Source organism: Falco peregrinus, chromosome 8 (assembly GCF_023634155.1).
Source record: "Falco peregrinus isolate bFalPer1 chromosome 8, bFalPer1.pri, whole genome shotgun sequence".
Taxonomy (NCBI): Eukaryota; Metazoa; Chordata; class Aves; order Falconiformes; family Falconidae; genus Falco; species Falco peregrinus.
Genome location: NC_073728.1, coordinates 38,175,121 through 38,196,816, shown reverse-complemented (window position 1 = coordinate 38,196,816; position 21,696 = coordinate 38,175,121). Strand labels below are relative to the sequence as shown.

The 21,696-nt window shown below is 34.5% G+C and overlaps 1 protein-coding gene across 1 annotated transcript in view; it reads left to right on the top strand.

The window, feature by feature from the left end:
• Positions 1–21,696, top strand: part of LRP1B (LDL receptor related protein 1B) — a 471,012-nt gene that overhangs the window by 247,425 nt on the left and 201,891 nt on the right. The window contains exons 26-30 of the mRNA XM_027793849.2: positions 860–991; positions 2,209–2,436; positions 5,830–6,004; positions 6,298–6,392; positions 11,764–11,913. Of these exons, the coding sequence (XP_027649650.2) occupies positions 860–991; positions 2,209–2,436; positions 5,830–6,004; positions 6,298–6,392; positions 11,764–11,913 (780 nt within the window). The remainder of the gene's footprint in view (positions 1–859; positions 992–2,208; positions 2,437–5,829; positions 6,005–6,297; positions 6,393–11,763; positions 11,914–21,696) is intronic.

Sequence of the window (21,696 nt, the reverse complement as noted above, 5' to 3'; positions counted from 1 at the left end):
ATATTGCAGGCTAGTACAGCGTTGGAGGAATATATTCTAAACTAATTGATTTTGTTAATTATAAGTTTGTCTTTATGACTCAGTCATTCCCACTTCCCTTTTCATCATAGTTAATTTTCTAAGGTTCCTTCAGTAAACGGAAAAATCAACATTACTTTCTTTTTATGCTTGGAATGTCTCTTCAGGAGTGCTCTGGAACTGTGTGTGTATAATAACTGATGAAAATAATAAGAATAACTTCTAGATTTTGTAAGACTAAGAAGTCTTCTCCAGTCAGCTTTTTTCTGCTCTTTAAAGCAATTTTAGCACATCTTGTGCAATCAGTGAACTATAGGAAGATACTTGAAAAAGTCTGCACTTAAGAGAGGTTTTTCTCTGAGGAAAGTAGAAATACTTTGGTGTGTTTTTTGTTGGTTTTTTTTCAAATTATTATTGCATGTTATATTTCTAAGTAAGATTCCAGTAGGTAGATCAAATTGAGAGGAGACATTGGCATTGCCAAAATTCATTGCATAATCTAAGGTTTGGCTCTTCACAAAATGAAATTTGCTGTTCAGGTCCTCATCATGTTAATTTTTTTTATTTTTTTTTTATCCCATGTGTCCTGATTAGGAGTGTAAAATACTTCCCATGTTTAAAAAAACCCAAACAAACAAACAAATACACCATTATATGCTTGGACGAGATTTGAATATTAACCTAGAAGAGTTGATTTGAGTAAAAGCTTAATCAATGAGGCCAGCTTTGTATTCAAACAGAATTTTCACCCCTTTCTCACCAGTGTAGCTTATGCTAGTTTGACAAACATTAGTCCCAAAAAGTGTTCTTATATTTTGTGTATTTCATTATTCAATTTTAGCTTCCAATCCATGTGCTGCTAATGAGGGCAGAGGTCCATGTTCTCACATGTGTCTGATAAATCACAACAGAAGTGCGGCATGTGCCTGTCCACATCTGATGAAACTGTCTTTAGACAAGAAAACATGTTACGGTAAGTTTTCCTCCGAAATTCTGACAATTGTATTTATTTTAGAATTTTGAACTGGACAAATTAAAACACAATCTTAAAAAAAATCTTTACAGTACATTTTGATGGTATATTTTAAAGCGATATCTACTTTTTGAGAATTGATAACTCACTCTAATATATGAGGTGTGTGTAGCTTTGATGTTTAATACCATAGCCATTTTTTCCTGTTCCTTGTGTATATGTTAGTAAAAGTTATCTCTACAAAACAGAAAGATGTATACTGTAAAATGTGTCACCGAAAAATGGAGTCAGGTAAGCTGAATGACAGAAATGTGCTTCATGTTTAAATCTCTACCTGTTCTTCTAAAGTAGTCTTCATTTTCTTAATCCTTGAAAATGAAACTAAGAGTAAATATTAGACATGCAGCCTTGCAGGGGAGTTTTATAAAGAATTGCAGTAAAGACTTTTAAGTTATAAAAGCTGTTTAAATGTCAAATAATTGTGTCTTTTATCAGTTAAACCTTGTACTGTAGTATTCTTTTCAGTGTGCATTAATAATGTTTAGGAAATACAGAAAAATACTTCATTGTATCAAGGGTATTGCGGTGAAGAAAGTTACCGTAACTGTTTGGAGCAGACATTTGCTCCAATAATTTAGATTGTTGAGATTAGAAAAACAGAAGTCTGTTTTGCCTTTAAGGTATTACCCTTTTTCATTAGGGAATGTCTAAATTAAAACAATCAATGTTTGTTGGGTTTTTTTTTTTCCATCTGTTTTCACTGCTTACACGTACATTGTGGAATTCCTACTGAGTTTCATTTTTTGGGAAACTTCCCTGTTACGGTGATACTCTGTTGCCCTGATATACCAAATTTTATTATCTGTTAGGATATGTTGGCAAATGAAATCATATTTTTGTGATTGGGATAAGTGGAGTAAAAATTTTAAAATAACATTTTTAACATTCTCTCTTACACATTCATGAGACCATACAGCTTTAGGTTGCAGTAACATCATGTCCAGCATCCAGAATTAATATATTTTTCCTGTGACGTTTTTGTGCTTTCTGTCATAGTTTATTTCTCAATTGTCACTAAGCTGCAGGATTTCTGGATGTTAAATCACTCATGTAAACTTTATTTACACATTTGTAAAGTGATCTTAAATGAATGACTTGAACTTCTGTTAGCGATGTTGTGCAGAGGATGAGGAGTGATGTTTTCTTTTTTCTAACAGAAAGGAAGAAGTTTCTTCTTTATGCAAGGCATTCAGAAATAAGAGGCGTGGACATAGAAAACCCATACTTCAACTTCATCACAGCCTTCACTGTTCCTGACATTGATGATGTGACAGTCATCGATTTTGATGCTGCGGAGGAGCGCTTATACTGGACTGATGTGAAAACACAGACCATCAAGCGTGCCTTCATTAATGGCACTGGCTTAGAAACCATTATTTCAAGAGGTAAATACCATAACATTGAAGTAATAATAATTCATTGTACTTATAAGCATGCTAAAATATGTACCAAAGTTCTTGTTGAGTGTACCTTCCACTGGTATTGGATAATTGATCTAAACAATAAGAAAGCATAATTTTGTTTTGGATTCCACTTCATTTTATTGATTCACAATTCATTTTTATTTAACTAAATTGTGGTGTTATTTTAACATTGCTTTTATATGAGATTGGAAATATTGTAAACAATGGAAATAATGTCTTCTGGGGAAGGTAGAAGTAATAAAATGAAAAGCAGAAAAACAACAGTATTCTGACATAGCGCTGACCTACCGAAGAAATTAGCAGCATCAGAGTTATTTTTTTCTTTCCAGTTTATGTAGATCTTTCAGCTTTGGCACCATTCATGAAACACATGGTGTGGTAGCTCTGTAATTTTGGTAATACTGGTGTTATGGATTTACCTGTTGTCTTCTTCCAGCATGTGTCTTGTTCAAACTGATTGCCATCAGGCTGTTTGCAGTACTTGAATGCTGTGAGGAAGTGGTCTTGAGTCTGTGTCTTTCAATCCTGTAAACTTTTGTTCCATCAGTGCTGCTTCAGTTACTTATAACAGTAGATTTCGGATTTTCCTTTTTACTGAGCTTTTTCCTTACAGGTAGATTGCTTACAGCGATACAAGGAAACCTAAAATATTGCAAATGGAAAATCATAGCTGGCTTGTTTTTTTCTGTAGTTAACACTTCCATTGTTCCGGCACTTTTGCTTTGTACTTTGAGTACAGAAACCTAATGGATTGTAAAGTCTGTTCATGATTGCTTCAACCCTATGGCAGTAGCTTCAGTATTAAAGTGATACCGGTTTTTTTCCTTGCCTAGTGCTGGGGTTTGTTTGTTTGTTCATGTCCAACCACTATCAGTTCCTCTCCTAGCACCACACAATGTTCTTCTATTTCGTAATATAACTATCTGCTTGAACATAGAAAACTGTTCTGACAGTAATTATCTCAAGGCAAATTCTGTAAACTCTGGTTCCTCAACTGTTAAATATGTGTTTGAAGGGAAAGAGATGAAAAGAAAAAAATCACTTCTGCAAGATCAGACCTTTTCTGATTTTGAAAACAAATAAAAAAAAAACAGACCTCTTTAGTTTTTTGATTAATTTTTTGATGATTTCCCCAAATAAAGTTCTGCCCCTGGTGTCACTCCAGAAGAATTTTGTTCTGAATTAGCATATTTTGGGAAATCATTGGACAAATGTGGCAATATTAATTCTTGGCTGTGTAGGTTGATGAACCTATTTATTTTGTGTAAGTATCTTGGTTTTTTCACCTGCTATCTCAGAGATGACTTTATTGATAATTGGAGATTTTTTTTCAGTACCAGTAATGAAAGCAAAGTTCAGAATGCCTCTTAGAGCTAGTCTTTACATCATTGAGGTGCCCAGAAGAGGAAGAGTTCTTGTGTTTTTAAATGGTAGTATTCCAAAAAAACATTGTTTACTATATAAAATATATAGTGAAAAATCACAAAACTTGTCAACTTAATGAAACTTAAAGAAACGTACTGTGTGTAAGTGTTCCTGTTTATCAGCATTCTTTTTATTGTGGTAGCTTCTGTGCTGGAGGTTTTCTGGGCTGTTCTTTTTTTCTGTGCCAGATGTAACTCATTATATATAAAATATGCAAATTTACCATGTTCTGGCACATCAAAACATTATAAAGACTACTTACTATGTGGAAATGATCTCATTTACTTACAGTTGTATTTTTATACTTCTTATGAGAGCATAAGAAGCTTTGTAAGCACATACTAGTGGGATTCTTGCAGGATGAAGTCTTATGTTAATGTCACAAAGATGCCAAAGTCATAGTTTAATCTTTTTAAAAGTATGAAATGCTTGTTTTCTAGTTCCTCCAACAAACAAACAAACAAACAAAAACCCACCCACAACCAAAAAGGCAGGGGATCAGTTTAAAATGGGTCAAGGCTCTGAATTCAGTGGCCCTTGTTGCATTCTCTAAAATTGGCAGACTTCCTAATGCCCAATCACTGTTTGACCTTAGGTATAGGCAAGTCAGTCCACAGCCACATCCATGTTAGTTTGTCAATGATAATAATTCTGTCAGTGGAAGTAATCATGTGAAGTTGACAAAGAGAGAGTGTATAAACTATGAACTATAATGAAATCATGAAATCGCCCTTAGCCTGCTTCCTCATCTTCAAAGGTGCTGTACAGTATGAACCATTGCTATGCCAAAGCAGAGCAGCTTGTTGATATCTAAATGATGAGCAGTGATTTTGTATGCAGCATTTAAGGCAGATATCAATATATTTAAAAAAAAAAAATCAGTGTCTTGCTAAGGAAGACTATCTCATACAAAGACACTTGTGAAGGTACTAAATTGATCATATTATATTTGTTTGTCACTACTGCAGGTAATGCTGCTGTGGTTTAACCCCAGAAATCAGCTAAGCCCCACACAGCTGCTTGCTCACTCCATGTGAGTGGGCTGGGGAAGAGCGTTAGAAGGATGAAAGTGAGAAAACTCATGGGTTGAAATCAAGACAGTTTAATAAGAAAACCAAAAGCTGTGTGCACAAGCAAAGCAAAAAAAATTCCTTCACTACTTTCCATTGGCTGACAGATGTTTAGCTACTTCCAGGAAAGCAGGGGAGTAAGATGGAGTCTTCAAAAGCCTTCAGAAATAAAACCAAAACTTCTTTAGTCATGTAGCTACTTACCTACTAACATGCTGTAGAAGTGTGCTATAAACCAGTGGTTTTAATTCAGATACTCCATACTGAGTCTTCCTGGTGCTAAAGAGGGGAAGTAGGCTTTTAAACTTCAGCATAGTTGTGCCTTAGAAAGCCACTTAATGTTCTCTATGTAAAGTGGAACTCGCAACTAAAGAAGTATGAGCCTTCCTCTTACATCATGAATAATATTTATGTTTAGTAATTGTGAGTGTTGAACTTTCCAGTGGAGGGTAATTCATTCTACATCATCATCCATTAAAAAAAACCACCACAAACCACACTTCTTAATACTGCATTGAGTAATAAATGCATTTGTAAGTAGAAAAATACACTCAGAAAATTCACCGTCTGTCTGATTATTATTTTTGGACAATATGTTTTATGCTAACTTTAAAAGAAGTATTTATGGAGGATTTCCTAAATCTTCAGTGCAGTTTTGATGTTCTTATTGCAAGTATATCAGGCCCAAGAAGAAAAATAATGATTATTAATTCTTGGCAACCAGTTTGTACAGACATCTGAGTAGCATATTGCACAATATTGTTAACAAGCTGTAGAAGATATTGTTGGGATTTTTTCTCTAAGTCTGAGAATAATCCAGACAGAAAATAAAGAGAATAACTACTTTCACTTTTTGCAGATATCCAGAGTATCAGAGGTCTTGCAGTGGATTGGATATCACGTAATTTATATTGGATTAGCTCAGAATTTGATGAAACACAAATTAATGTGGCACATTTAGATGGTTCCTTGAAAACCTCAATCATCCATGGAATCGATAAACCCCAGTGTCTTGCAGTTCACCCAGTAAAAGGGTAAGATATCTGTGGTTTTAACAAATGAACTGTGGTAAAGCTTGTCAGAAGCTGAGTTTTCAGATTTTGAGTTGCCCTTTCTGTTTTGTTTCAAACTTAAGGTAAATGCATGTGTTTCAAAGATTTTGCTGAGATTTCTGAGTACTGCTTCCCTACCAAAGCTTACTGTTGATTAAATCATGTAATCATTAGTTGTATATTTTGCCTGCTTCTAGGAATGTTTTCCCTATTGATGCATTAAAAATACTGTGTAAACAAAGCAACATTTGAAATATGTTCATCTTCTTCTTCAGTAAGCTCTACTGGACGGATGGTAACACAATTAACATGGCAAACATGGATGGCAGCAACAGCAAAATACTCTTTCAGAATCAAAAAGATCCTGTTGGTAAATACCTTTTTTCCTGTTGTGTTTTTATTCGATAGTGCTTTATTACAGACATTATCTTGAAATGCTGTTTAAGTATACAATGATGTTTTTCATGTACTGTATAACAGAGATAAGAACAGACATAAAGACATGAAAAGCACTGATGTACCCCTGTGTTTTGCAATTTAAGATATTTTTGGCCCATTCTAATTGAAATCTAATCTAGTGGGCTACATACATTGTTATTAACCTCTAGGATTACCGTAGACCGAAGGTGAATGAGAAGCCATCTGTATTTCTCAGTCTTTTGGTCATGGGGAAAAAAAGCGTAGAGAGAATGCTTTTAATTTATGAATGTATGTGAGAGGATACTCTGACTGCAAATGTAGAACCTTCCTCACCAGAATCCCAGCTGCATTTATTTTTGGTTCAGGTATCTTTTCTTCTTGTAACTTCATTTTTTTTTTTAGAGTTAAAGTGGTTACAACAATTGTTGTTGCCTTATTAATGACCTATAAATAAAGTGATTACATATTAAGGCATCTATGGGTTTTCATAACTGAATGCTTTAAGCAGGCTGAAGTAAATATGACAAATAATTGAATAAATTTGACAACAAAGCAACACAGAATGCATTTTAGACCCTAATTTCAAATAATTTTGTAGAAATTATTTGGTGTCTTTTATTGTCGATTTGATTTTCTGTCTATCCACTTGAAGAGACAGTTATTTATTGGGAGGAAAAGGAGTGGTAAACCCACTAATTTTAAGGTGAAGTATAAACCATAAACACATTTAATAATATTATGACAATATTAGGAAATAAGCCTGTGTGCAACATTTTGCACTGAATATCCTGTGATCATAGGTCCTAAATTGCAGTCCTTATGGTTTCTGTCATTGAGTTTGTTCTGAGTAGCAGTAAAGCCACTGAACCAAATACATGGTAGAATGGTAAGTACTCCTTTTTTTTTTCTTTTCCTTTTTGTTTTTTTCCCCCCTCCCCTCCCTTGTAAGTATATCAGTTCTGTCAAAGGCTGCATGTGCAAATCCACGTGGGTTTTCTGATGTTTTTCTTCATGGACATGTAAAGTCTCACTGGTATCGGATGGACTGTTCGTGCAGTTAAACGTACCTGTAAGCTTGGAGGAATGATGATTGCAACATTACTTTTTTACTTCACCACGGAGCTGCAAGTGAAACAATGTTTTTTCTTTCTATAGTGTTGGATTAATTTTTAACACCTTTGAGATCTGATAAGAATTACTTCAAATAGGTTATATTCCAGATGAAAGGATCTTACTGCATGGTAATGATACCTATCGCATAATAAGGAAACCGTAGAGATTTAACCGTTTTTCCCTTCTTGGCTCTCTGAAAGCATGCTAAATTGTAAAGTATGTAAAGCATAGAATATGTAGTATGCAAAGTGTGTAGAGTAAAGTATGTATGTAAAGGGAAAGTAAAGCTTGCACTTGTCTATTTCTGAAAAACTTTCTAATCGGTAGATGTCTTGGCTCAGTTTTGTCTGTTGATGGATATGAAAACAAATTCTGTTGCATGTCTGAGAAAAATTATCAGATACACTATAGATAAAATAAGTACTAAATTTCCAATATCGAACTCTAAATAGAAATATATGCAAAATGCCTTTTTTAATGGTTTAAATTACCCTTACCATTAGCATAAAGCTAATTAACATCTTGGCACTCTCATGCTAAGAACAAGAAAACATTGCTGAAGAGCCAGAGAGTAGCAGTCTTAAAACTATGATTTAGCATCTAATTTCTAACTGAGAAGCTGTCTTTTTCTACAAGTGAAAATCTAGTTCATGCAGTGCTGATATTGAATATTTGGGGAGCGAGGTGAATGATCTAATAAGTGAGTTCACAGGTGGATTACTGGAAAGCAAATATATGGCTTATAAGAGTTGGATGTCCTGATAAGTCATAGGGTTTTTTGTTTTCTTAAGGCATAATTTCAAAATTTTAAGAATGAGGGAAAATTTTCCAATCTGTGACCTGAAGTATGCTGATGATTTTTTTTCTCAATTTGAGTTCTATTAAAAGGAGGAGACTATTTCAATTAAAATATTTCTTATCAACATCAGGAGTATGTAGTTTGGAGATTTTGGAAACTGATAATCTTGGAACAACTACACATTGTGTCTCATTTTTATCTGCAGTTCTATAAAGGCTGAAATACTGACACATACAGATTTTTTAAAAAAGGGAACTAATCACTGAGGTTCCATTAAACTGCAGTCATGAGGGTTCAGAATTAGTGCTTAATTTTGTACTTTGTGATGCAGATCATTTGATCATTGGTGTCTTGAACTTTAAGCAGTTAACTTGAACTGTTAAGCAGTTGTTTGTTATAAAACCCTAAAAGTACAAACTGTGCATTCATTGGACAGTTGTTAAGGAAATGGCTATTACTAAATTGTCAAGTTTGTATTGTTAGTAAGTTTTGAAATAACTGGGTTAAATAACCTTTAAAAACATACTGGATTCTCTCTCAGCTAACTTCAAAGGACTCCATAATTACAGGTTGAGGGAGAGGTGTTTGTTTTTTGAAATAGAGTTCAATCCTTTCTTCTGAACAAATTTGGAGTGTCCGTTTTGCTCATGATGATATCACAGCTCTGATTGCTGTTCTAGCTGTTCTTGTTTCATTTTCTTGGCTGACTCTCCAGTTGAATATTCCTTGCTTTCTTTTTTTATATAACATGGTTTACAAAAACTACATTGTTGCAGGTGTTAACCAAAAATGTTCTTGAGATTAGCTTTTGAAATTTTCATCCTAAATTTATTTTGTTTGTTTAAAAAAAGTTATTTCTTAAGTATGCGTTTATGTTTAGCAGAGAAACAAGCCTAAGGACGTCCTAATTTTAAGCACTCATTTTTCACCTGAAATGTAATCAGCCATAAACAGTTAAAAAAAACCTTTCTTAAGTCTCTAAAGTGGGAAATGTGAACAAAAATTGTAAATTCTGTTCCTATACTTCATCTAATTTGTAATTAGCAGTGTCCAACATTCAATTGATTTAGATAGTAAGAATGAACCCCAACTTGAAAGTTCTTGGAACACAGTTTCCATAAGCTTCCACTGCTTGTTACAGAACATTTCCACAGGTAAACATAAAGTTAGAGGAAAATACATAATTTTAAAAGTAAGTGTGTGAAAAGTGCTATCAAGAGTCATTTCTTTGTACTTCAGGGTGCTCCAAATTAAAATTTCAAACTTGATTTTCTGGTAGTGAAAGCTAAATATCTCATTATATATGTGGTTTTAAGACTGGAACCTCTGTGTATGAATTGCTGGAATAGCCATTATGATATGCTTTTTAAATAGTAGCATATTTCTGGAAATTTCAGTAAGGAAACTAAAAAATGCTTGTGAAAACAGTGATGGCCTAAGTCATGGAAATATTAAAAAACAAAAAACAAACAAACAAAAAAAACCCAAACACGACAGAATTCTCTGACACCAGTATTTTGCAATCCACATATTTAGGTTGACTTTGGCAGCTGGGACATAAGGTGTAAGCCAGTCACCCACACAGAATGCATCATGAGTGTCTGTGATCCTTAGGGCTAGTGAGTCACCTATTTTCACTGGAAAAAACGGGACAGTTCCTTAAAAAATCTAAACAAACAGAAATAATATGTTTTCACAAAGGTTGGTAATAGGTGAATAACACAACAGCAAAATACTTTGGGAAGAAAAATGTGGTAGGCTTGGGTAGAAGGAGATAGGAATGTTATTTCTTGTCAATTGGTGCTGGGTGATTGAAATACTCGTATATGGAAGCACCAGTTTAATATCTGAAGAAGTAGGAAACCTGACAAGATAACATTTTAATAGCTGTGTAGATCGCATTCACAACAATCCCATAAATAGATTTTTCTAGGTGAAATCAGTGAGTAGCTCACTGGTAGCAGTAAAGAGTTACAGAGGATGGCAAATGCTATCCATCTCAGAGTAAGGAAACTTTTGTACTTGCATATTACCATTGTAATCCATAGCAAGGTTCATTCCTATTCCCAGGAAAGTTTCCTGTGCTAGGTCTAAATACTGCACATGCCGCTTGCCTCCAAGGTGTGTGGCACTGTCTTTTCACTGTGAGCAATGCTGGTTGTACAGGCAGGACAACATGTATGTGCAGAGAGATGCTGCAAGATCAATCTCTCCTGAAGGCGCTACTTGGTATCCTTATCTTCTCTTGAGGGTGGATTGTTTTGTTCTGGCTGATACACTTACAGAGAGGGGAGAAAATAGCAGTAACTGTAAAGGACTGGAAAGCTGTTTTTCAAAAGCTTAGAAAGTGGACACTTTTTGGCCTACTATGTCAAATACATGTAAAGAAATAGTGGCATGATGGTAGCTGAAAGTACCGCAGCATGCAGCACTCCTTCCTTCCATCAGGATTTTGAAAATAGATCTGGCTTTCCATAGAGAAGCAGTTTCCATGATGGAAGAAGTGTACTGTACAGTATCTAGAGGTTGACCTATGGAGTGAAATATAGTATTTTTTGGCAACTGTCTGCTGGGTGCCTAACATGAGTTCTGGGAAAAGTGTAGCACCAAAACAAATTATTATGGCATGTATTGTCACCATGCCAAGCACATTTCACCATGGAAGATCTCCTGCTACAGTTACTTGAATGTTTTTCAAGGATTATAGAAGTCTGAAACACTTTATCTCTGCATTCTTTGCTTTTACTTGCAGTAAATTGTATGCTTTGTTCATTTAGTAGGTTATTTTGCAACCGTTTTATTTCTGTGGTTCCCTTTCTTCTAACTCCAAAGAACTGATCATGAGGTCAGTTCACTATGAAGCAAAAGTAAAATGAATACTGTAAACTTAGTGAGAATTAGTATTAGGTTTTGGTATTTTAGCATTCTAAGCGAAGGGCTGCACATGTAGGCAGAGAGCAGACTTTTCATGGTTTTGAATCACAAAAAATAGCTTTTTTCCTGATTTTTTAAGTATTCATTATTATAGAATACAAATGACGGTTTCTAGTTTGCATTAACTAGTAGTTAATGACCTCACTTAAGACCTCAGTTTGTTCAAGTAATTTTTCTTTGCCAGATAATGCTATTTCATCAGTCAGTCACTGATTGATTTGTGTAGACTTTGGGAGAAATAAAAGGCAGAAATCTTTTTTTTAAAAAGGCGTGCTTTTTTTCAGTATAAATGGGCAGTTTGGTTTGTTTCTCTCTCTGTCTTTTTTTTAGGCTTGACTAGATGAATGGATAAATAACAGGGTTTTGTGTGTGTATATATATATTTCATAACTACACTTTTATTATGAAAACAGTTTAACACTAAATGTTTATTATCAACTCAAGCCACAGTTAAACCTGTATATATTAATTACAGGTTTATCAATAGATTATGGGGAAAACAAACTTTACTGGATCAGTTCAGGAAATGGAACCATAAATAGATGCAACTTGGATGGTGGTAATCTTGAAATAATAGAATCAATGAAAGAAGACTTAACAAAAGCCACAGCTTTAACCATTATGGGTAAGTCCAGTGATAATAACTTAGCTTTTAAATGATTGGAAGCTAATTAATAATGAAAAATAAATATCTTGAAGAAGCTATTGTTGTTTATATGTAAATTACACAGTACAGACTGGTTTGTTTGTGATTTTTTTAATATATATATTTCATTGAACAGACAGTTTACAATCTGTATGACAAGTTTATGTTTATAAATATAATCTTGCATTTGTATACAGGATGCAGGTAACAGGTTGATGATGGCTTACATTTACTATAGTAAAGCATTTCAGAAGGGGATATGTTATGCTCTTTCTTACAGAGAATTATGACTTGTTTCTTCTGCTGCTCTCTTGTTTCCACTCTTAGTTCAGAGTGGCCCTGGTTTGTTTGATTGGCTTGTGCTTTGAAAACTTCTTTGGGTTATGAACTGATGACTGATTATTTTGATAAATGCATTGTTTGGATTTTCAGATGTCTGCTAATATTCTGTGTATTAAATTCATTGGGGAAAAAAGTTCGGTTTGTTATACTTTGTGCATTAGAGAAGTTTAGAATGTTCAAACACATCTAAGTTACTAAAAAAATAATCAGAAGAATGGTCACATAAGAAAAAATAAAAAAAAAAAATCAAGAAGTCTTTAAGTTGCAGATTGCTGAACAAGAGTATTGCTTCAAATTCGTTGTTTCTCATATGCATCTTCAGTCCTTGAACCTCGCTGGAGTTAGGATACAGTGTGTTAAGAAAATTCAGTCTGACTCAGAACTGGTATTTATTATTCTAGAGATAACTTTAGAGCTGTCCAGAGCTGTCCATATTTCCTCCAAATGCTTTGCTGACCTCTGTTCTGGTTCAATTAAAAATTATTTACATTTATCTTTCATGTTAAAAAAAAGGTGCAGTTGATAAGTAGACGTTTGTTGGGGTAGTTGACTCATCAGCTGTCAGTCTTTTAATAAAGTATTTTGATTCATCAATTATATAACGTATGCGTAGGTAGTGTGCTTGTGAAAGTTATGCTAAATGAACTCCAAAGACTAAATGCATAAGTTGGAAATTAAGTCATATTTTAAAGTAGTAACGACTAAAGTAGCTTTATTATACACATATTTGACCAGTATTGAACTCTAAATACTGCTAAAATCTGTTGGAGAGGGGATGCTTTTATATATGCATTCATAAACAAAAGCAAGTTCTGTGTCACGAGGAGTCATGAATATTAATATAGACAACTTGTCTTTTGTTCATTTGATTATGACTAGAAATAGATGACCTCTTCCTTAGGGAGCTATGGGAAGTCTTTAATATGAGGTGGTGTAAAGAGTATTCCTTCATACTGAGATGTCTAGTCTCATCTTGAATCTGTGCTTCACAGAATCTGCAACAGTGATGATCTACCTGGAATACCGAATAAAGAGTTAATAGCTGTCATTTAAAGAAGAGTGTTTCATGCTTCTTTGCCTCAAAGTAGTTGAATTTTTCTGGTGTGGAGATGAGAGAATGTGTGCTGTGTAGTTTTTAAACATATATCTATCTAATATTACTAGTTTGGGATACTCTGGATTTATGATTAATGACAATTCTTCCTACTCTAAATGGGTAAACAAATCCTACAACGTGTTTGGGGTTTTCTGTTTGTTCTGCTTTTGGGTTTTGCCTTTCTTTTTAAGCCATAGTTATGATAAACTGCAATATGACATTGCAGTATGATTCAGTATAAATATCTGGTGGATAAAAGTGCAGACAAAGACAATTTTGTAAACAGTACTGTAGGTGCTGATTGAAAAACATGAGAAATTTCTGTTTTCATTTCTCCTGTATGTTTTTGTGTTATGGAACATAGCAGCATAAATGCCAGCTGTTTTCCTGAAGTGCTGGTGACTTTACATAGCTTCTTACGGTCAGGCTTTCATGCATGTAAAATGGATCAGAACTGAAAATTCAATGTGATATGAAGAAATACAAGAGATCTGTCATTCATAAATGATCGTAACTAATAATATGTAAATAAATAAGAATGAATAATTTTTCTGATGTAAGATTTAACATGATAGTGTGGGAAAATATAGTACCTCTGTCGATCTGTTTGCCTACAAGTTCAATAGGAAGTTATAGCAGCTGAATCACAGTCATTATGATGTTTATTGCATCATTTTTTGTCCAGTTCATAAAGTTTCTTGACTGCTTGTATCTAAAATCATGGTAAACACATAAAATAGAACATGAGTTGGAATGTTTCTTCTATATATATTGTAAGCAAACTTTTTTTACCATTTGAATTCATCAGTGACTTAAAAGAAAACAGGTCCATGATGAAGTCATACATCCTTTTCTGCTCTTTCCATTTTTTTTATTTTTTTTTCAAATACACATTCGCTGTGAAATGTCAGTGCATGCAACATCAGCCATTTTTAGTTAACTTACCATTCAAAAATGCATGTGAATGCTTTGGTAGTGTCTCCCACTGTTTATTATCTTGCATTTGGTCAATAGTAATCTGCTTCTGCTACTTAGTTCAAAAACCTCTATAGTTTCTCCTGGTCTTTTAGAAGTTTATCTAATTCACAGCACCCTATCCTCCCATAATTTTCAACACCTACTACAGACAACACAAGTTGATAACAAGTACTGTTCTGGAAACTCAGGATTTGCCATGTGAGAGAATCTCAGATTTTCTTACACAGTACAGTGATATTCTGTTCAACATTCAGAAAATGGTTCCTATACTTGTTTTAATGTTTGAATTGGATATATTCAGTGTCTGATTTTAACAGTTTTCCTGGTAGCCAGTGTCTGAGTGTGATCTAATTATATAGATCTATTTGGCATTCTGCTTGAAGTCTCATTTCCTGCCTTCCAAGTTACTTAATGAAAAGGGTTCCTTAACTGAAACTGGTTGGAAATTTACCTTTGTGGTGAGAACTATATGTATTTCCCGGATTGGTGAGCAGAGTTGTCATATCACAGGATTTGAATTAGAAAGGAACTTGGAGCAATATCTGATGAATTTCCAAACTACTGTATTCTTTCTTGAATGATACAGTGCTCTGAACCATAAGCAGCATTGCTAGAAAAGTATTGATTAGTTACTGTAATTTTTTAGCTGGGAAGAAAAAGTTACTGAAGGCTTTTGTCAGCAGTTTTGTTGGATTTTGTAGCAGAGCCTCACAGAAATACAGTTTACCCAAAACCACAAAGTTCAGCTCATTTAGTTACAGAATAGGAATATGATTTAAGGTGTGTAGATTTTATAATGAGAATGTAATTTGTTGTTTAAAATTACTTTTAAAAACATAAAAGAAAACATTCCATGATACTAAGTAGTAGCCTTTTTCTAGTTGTTGTTTACTAGTATAAAATAAAGTAACGTCATGTAGTGAATGAGTCTACCTATAAGTGCTAGTTCTGTTGAAAATCATGTAAAATAATTTTCAACCAGCAATACAATGAAATCAGACATGTGTCATAGCTCTTCAGTGGAAGCATACATATTAGAACAATGTATTTGAACACAAACTTTATATAATACAGCCATGAAATTCTGCTATTAAACAATCAAACCAGACAGAAACAATTACAGTATTTCATTTCAGACGGAAAATGTGTGTTCATATTACCAAAATATCTTCATGCCACCATTTTACTTCAATCATGTAGTTAAATGATATATTGGTTATTTGATTTTGGGTTTATCCTAAATAAAGTTTCAAATATGACACCAAAATGCATTTCTAGTAACTCAAATGGTGGGAGATGTGACTTTGCTGGACATAATTGCAAAGTGAAAGGGGCTGCTTAGATCAGGAAACTTCAGATACATACACCTTAATTTTCCAAGTCATCAGTCTTCTAATTGCCATAACACCATTCATTACATTAGCATTAATATATGAAATATATCTAGGCAGTTTGCCCAGTTTTAAGTACAGTACATAGTTGTCTTCCATAAATACTCAAACCACCATTAATGAAAACTAATGGCCCATCAAAATTTGCATTCAGAGTGCCGCTTCAAATCTCCAAAGGACTGTCCACAATGCTAGTGTAGCAATTTTTGGCATTTCAAATTGCTGTTCGCCAATATGTTGCTGCACTTAATGCTAATTACCCAACAGAATGGATAAATACAACAATTTTAATCTATATTATAACCCAGGTTCAGCAACAAGATTGTAATTAGTGACTGAATAACACTCTTGTTAGCATCATCAAGCAACTAAATCATTTAACTTCCATTTGATATTTAAAGGTTTCAAATTCTTCCGTGGTTTGTGAAAGCAAGTTGTCTTTATGCTAAAGTAAACTGGTTTTGTGAAATCATATGCTGTATTTTAAAATTAATATGGAAATAAGTCATCCTGATACTAGAAATCATATGAGTTACCTGCTGCAAGAATATATTAGTAGCACAGAGAGAAATAGTCCAAAATTCTACTTAGAATTTTGCTCAAAAATAGGTGTATAACATATAGCTGTTTTTTTATTTTTGGGGGGTTTTTTGGTTTTGTTTTGGTTTTTTTTATGAGACACTGTTGTGGCATATATTGGCCATCTAGCAGTTTATGAAGAATTAAAACCTGTATTGTTTAGGTCTTGGGGCATAACTGGTCAGCTGTGACCAGTTTGTTGTTTTTTGGGCAGGTAGTTGGAAGTGTTTAACCTCAAGATTGCACTTCAGGATTTGTGGGTTGGTTTTTTTGGTTTCCTTTTGTGTTTGGTTTTGTTTGTTTTTTGTTAATATATCAGAAATGTCAGGATTTTCTTGAACTTCCTCATTTAACTCCCTATACTCTATCCATATGTCTTTCTAAAACTTGAAATGCACCATATAAAGCCTCCATGCAAAAGAATAAATACTAGTTCAGTAAGATTTTATAAGTTATATTTTTAATAACGTGTTAATATAGTTGTCATGCTAGCAAGGATGGAAGAGGAAGATAAAAGAATAATTTTGAAGTGTATTTTGAGTATTCACTTGTGATTTGTTGCGATTTACCCTTTTTAACAGTACAGGCGATGTAGGAGACTACTCAGCCTCTGTGTTCACACTCAAATACTTCAAGGATTAGTAATGAGTTTATGCTGTAATGATTTTTGTTTTTTCTGTCATGAAGGGAGAAGAACTCTGTGATTTGACATCTCCAACACCACTGAAGGAAATTGGCTAGATACTGTTAACTGTATATGAAAGCTTCAAGTCTCATTTAATAGCTTAGTAAGCAAAAGAGGTACATGATGGAACGTAGTGAAGTAGAAATGGTTTGGCTCCATACTAATACAAAAAGGGAGAAACTAATAAAATGGTGTAGAAAATTATTAGTAATTTAACTTTTTGATAAAGTACATGGCATGCCTTCATCTCATTGTAAAAGAATATGCAAAGTTGGTTGCTTGGTTATTTGGGGGTTTTGTAACCAACCAACCAACAGAAAAACCCAAACCCCAAAAAAACAAAAACAAAACCAAAGCCATTTTATGGATGGGTATGGATGTGTAAATCAGTAAGTTCTTGTATTCCATGTGTAAGACAGCAGTCATTACAAAAATTATTTAATGGGCCATTCAGATCTGAGGATAAATGTCCTTCATTTGATTTTATATCCTTCAAATAGAGAATTTGAAGGCTGTAATCACTTCTTCACATACAGTCATTTAATTGAAAACGTTGGCCTAAACTTCTAGGATAGGTAATTCATTATTGTGGGTCATAATCTCACAGAAAAAAAAAAAAAAAGTCACATTCCCATGATTTCCCTTATGGTTTATATCGCATAGTCACTCTCATGTGAGATAAGAATATCTGTTTTACTGTAATCACAACACCAAAGCTGAGCACAGGAACTCCTTGTTCTAAGGGTTGTCTGATGAAAGAACCATCAGATGTAAGCTACTACTCATTTAACAGATTGATATCACAGGGTGACCTTCTCTTTCAGTCAATTCTAGTATTTTTGCATGCATAAGATGGTAGATTTCCTTTATGTTTTTACCTAGGTTTCCCTTGAGAGTTCCATTTATGTCTCTTAAGTCTTCATATTCAAAATATTTGTCTTCTGTAGGTGGTTGTCCTATCATATACCTGTGAAGACTGCTCAGTAAATGCTTTTTTTCCTTGATACTTTCAGAGTTTGTTTTCTTTTGTGCAGTAACTTTTTACAGTTAATGCAATGGAAATGATTTTTCAGATCTACAGTTTTCATCATGGAAAACTCAACTGTCTGGCTCTATAAAGTATCAAACCTGCAGCATAGGCAATACCTCGTTTAACTGAAAAGGAAATGAAGTTAAAATGAAGTTAATACACAATATTTGCTGGAAATGCAGTGTTCCTGAAATTTAGAAGTTTTCTCAGTCTATGGTTTTACTGTTGGTTCATCCACAGTAATAATTATTTCTGTCTAAAATGAAAATGCTGATGATGTAAAACTCGCAATTATACAGACTTGCTCCACTTAATTATTTCATTTAGGATGTGTAAAAGATACAGAAGTATTTGGAGGAAAAAAAAGAGAGGTGTTAGTACTTTTTCTTCATGTAGAACATTGCTGCAAGATTATATTTCACAGTAATTAATACTTTAAATGTAGTCATGAGTGAATGAGTAACTCACTGGAAAGCAGTAGTTTGTTAGTAACCTAAGCATGTCGTACTGTCCATATACTGCCATTTACATTTTTCTGGTTTAAAAATGTATGTGACAAACAGAAGATAGAGTTGAATTCAGATGACTGCTATTTTCCTTTTTCTGTTGTTTTCCCTTTCATGGTTGCACTTAACACTCACGCAAAAACTATGTTGTGTTGCCTTTGAGACTGTTGGTCAAATCTAGGTCTGAGGTAATATGGTATTAAAATGTTAGCTAGTTCAGTTTGTTTAAAATAGTTACTTTTCCAAAAGGCTGAGAGCAGATGGGGGAGTTGCTTGCACTTGAGTTCATACCATTTTGTTAACTCAGAGAATATAACAGAAATGGGCCACTGAAAGCTTCTTTCTTTACAGAGGCTTCCTAGAAGGCTAGTACCAGAACTGCATTTTATTTCATTAATAAAATTTTCCTGACAAAATAGCTTAAGCTTCTTGAGGTAGGAATATAGGAAAAATAGTAGTTGTGGATCCTCAGAATTATAATTTTAAATCCAGAACATAAGACTCCGTAACTTCCTTTCTGAAATGGTTAGCTACAGAGTGTTAAGACAGTCACTAAGCTGAATGACTGGACTAATTCAAGAGAAACTGATAGCCCCCAGTGAGCTGGAAGGAGGTCATCATACTGCTTAAGGCTTGTGATCGGAGTAAAGACTCAGGCAGGGGTTTCTGGCATTCAAAGAAAATGTGAAACAGACACCGTGAAACGTATTATGGACTCTGTTAACTTGGCAACCAAGAACATTCATGCCACCTCATACGTCTGTGCATACTCGAGATTGTGAGGGCTAATGTGTTAAGGACTTGAAATGAGAAGACTGACTATGGTTCCTGTGTCAGCTTTTGGCCATTAGTTTACTAAAGTTTGTTTGCTGTCAAAGCTGTTTAATAATTATATTCTGATGAATTGGGAGGTAAAGTCTGCTTTTGGTTTTGTTTTTGGTTTTTTTTTTCAAGATTTCATAGTTATTGATTGTAATTTGCTTTTAATGAAAAATGTGGTTTATCATTACAAGCAATTATGTTGACATGTGAAAATTAATTTCTTCCCTAGAGTAAAGTCAGTAGAATTTCCATATAAAGCTAGACATTCTAATTTACATCTTTCTGTGGAAGTAGCCTCAAATCAGCAGTTGTTGCAGCAAAAGTGTAAGTGGTAAAGACTGCTTTCATGTCTCCTGAATCTTAATAACACGGTACCATCAGCTTTCCTCTATAACTTTCTTTCCGTAATACCTCCAGTGCAGTACCTCATGTCTTTCGCCCCAAGACCTCACCCCAGTTTCTCTCTTGCTCTTCTGCACAACAGATGTCTGTACATGCAACCACTTGTGGAGCCTGCACCCATTCCCAGTTCCACAATCTGCTGTCACGCTACCCCATTTTCTTCATGTAGTCCTTAAATTTCTCCTCTCTTTTCTCTCCATTCCATTCCCCATATTTTTTGTGTCAAAACAAAATGCAGGCTGTTGCCACTGTGGAGCTACACATGAAGTGACGCGCTGGCCAGCACATGTGCTGCATGGCCATCTGGCTGCCAGCAAACTGAAGGGATTCAACTAGTCAATCATTCCGCTCTTTTGCAGGATGCAGGGCTCGGTCAGACAAGATTTTGTATAGGGTGGCTTTTGGGTTCATCAGGGAAGGATGGCATATGTGTGTTCTTAGTTTCACTTCGAAAGTAAATCTGTATTTTGACAAAGGTTGCATTAGCTCTGTGCATTGATTTTTCTTACGGTTCAAAAAAAAATATCAAAAGCTAGCAGCAGTATCTCGTGCTTTTACTGTGAAAAATAGAATATGGGTGGTTGTTGTTCCCGTTACGCTCGATAGAAATAGCTGGCAGTGCTTTGCATTGTGTTTGTTTATCTACAGCTAGAAACATTAGGAAGTTCTCCACTGAAGTAATGCTTTTATGCAATGTCTGAAGGATGACATTAAGAGTTAGCGTTGCCTAAGTGTTTTCTGTATGTTCGGTATGCTCTGTGTTTCAGTCTCACCCAGACAGGAAAGGACTGATTTGCTTTGCTTCCAGCAACCATTGACATTGATGAATAATGGGAACAAGCTGGCTGAAATTAATTATGATAAAAATGAACAGATTATGTTATAAGGGAAACAGCTGAAGGACTTGGCATTGGTTAGGTAAGGAGCTCTTCACTGTGAACATTCAGTTGCTATGAGTTAGCTGAGTCCCTGTTTTGGAAGTGAGTTTAAGTTCTCAAGTGTTTAGTCTGTTAAAATTAGACAGTAAGCATCCTTACTATGTTTATTATACTTTTGGATCTGAGAAAAGTTTGCTTGCCTTTCAGAAATACACTTCCACTATTTCAGTGCATTCTTTAGTTTTCTCTGAACTGAACCATTGCCATGGACGTCATGGAATACATATATGTAGAATATATTAGTTTGTGTTAAACAAATTATTCCACCTTGACTAGGCAATGCTGGTGACTGCATATGTGAAATTTAAAGTTTGGGGGGGGGGTTCTCTCTTGGCACATGGCAAGTCATAAAAGTACATCTTGGCTGTCAGTACCCTAATACTCAAGTTGTGATAGTCTCAGGTGTGAGATAAGGGTGAACAGTCTGGGGGCACCCCTGATGTAGGACATTTGACTGTAGTCCATGACAGTATGGCTGTTAAAAGTAGCAGTGCCATACTAAAGAGCTTTTCCATCATCAGCTCAGCATCTTCAGTGAAACACTGACAGGACATAGCTGTGGTAGAAAGCAGTTCTATGATCTTGATGTCATCCTTCAGAGCTACACTAAAGCTATTAACTGTGGCCTTTTATATGTGTAGTATTATAACGAAATACCAAGAAGGTAAAGAATATCTCTAGTGTTCTTTTCATATCCCCTCATTTTAACCTACTCTGTCTCCCAAACTTTCGCAATATGGAATTTAAATTTTTTATGACAGCTGCTAGGAAGGTTTTCAAACTGTGTATTTCATATTCTTTTCTTCTATTTGCAACATTTCTTCCTGCTGTGTTTCCTGATAGGTGGTCTTTGCTTTTTTCTTTCTGCTTTGTGAATGCTATGACTTATTTTATACCCCATTTATACAATATGGAGTGATGGCATGAAACATGAAATATTCAAAACTTGGTGGGAATACTACCCTAATACTGAATTGAGGAAAACTAGTAAAG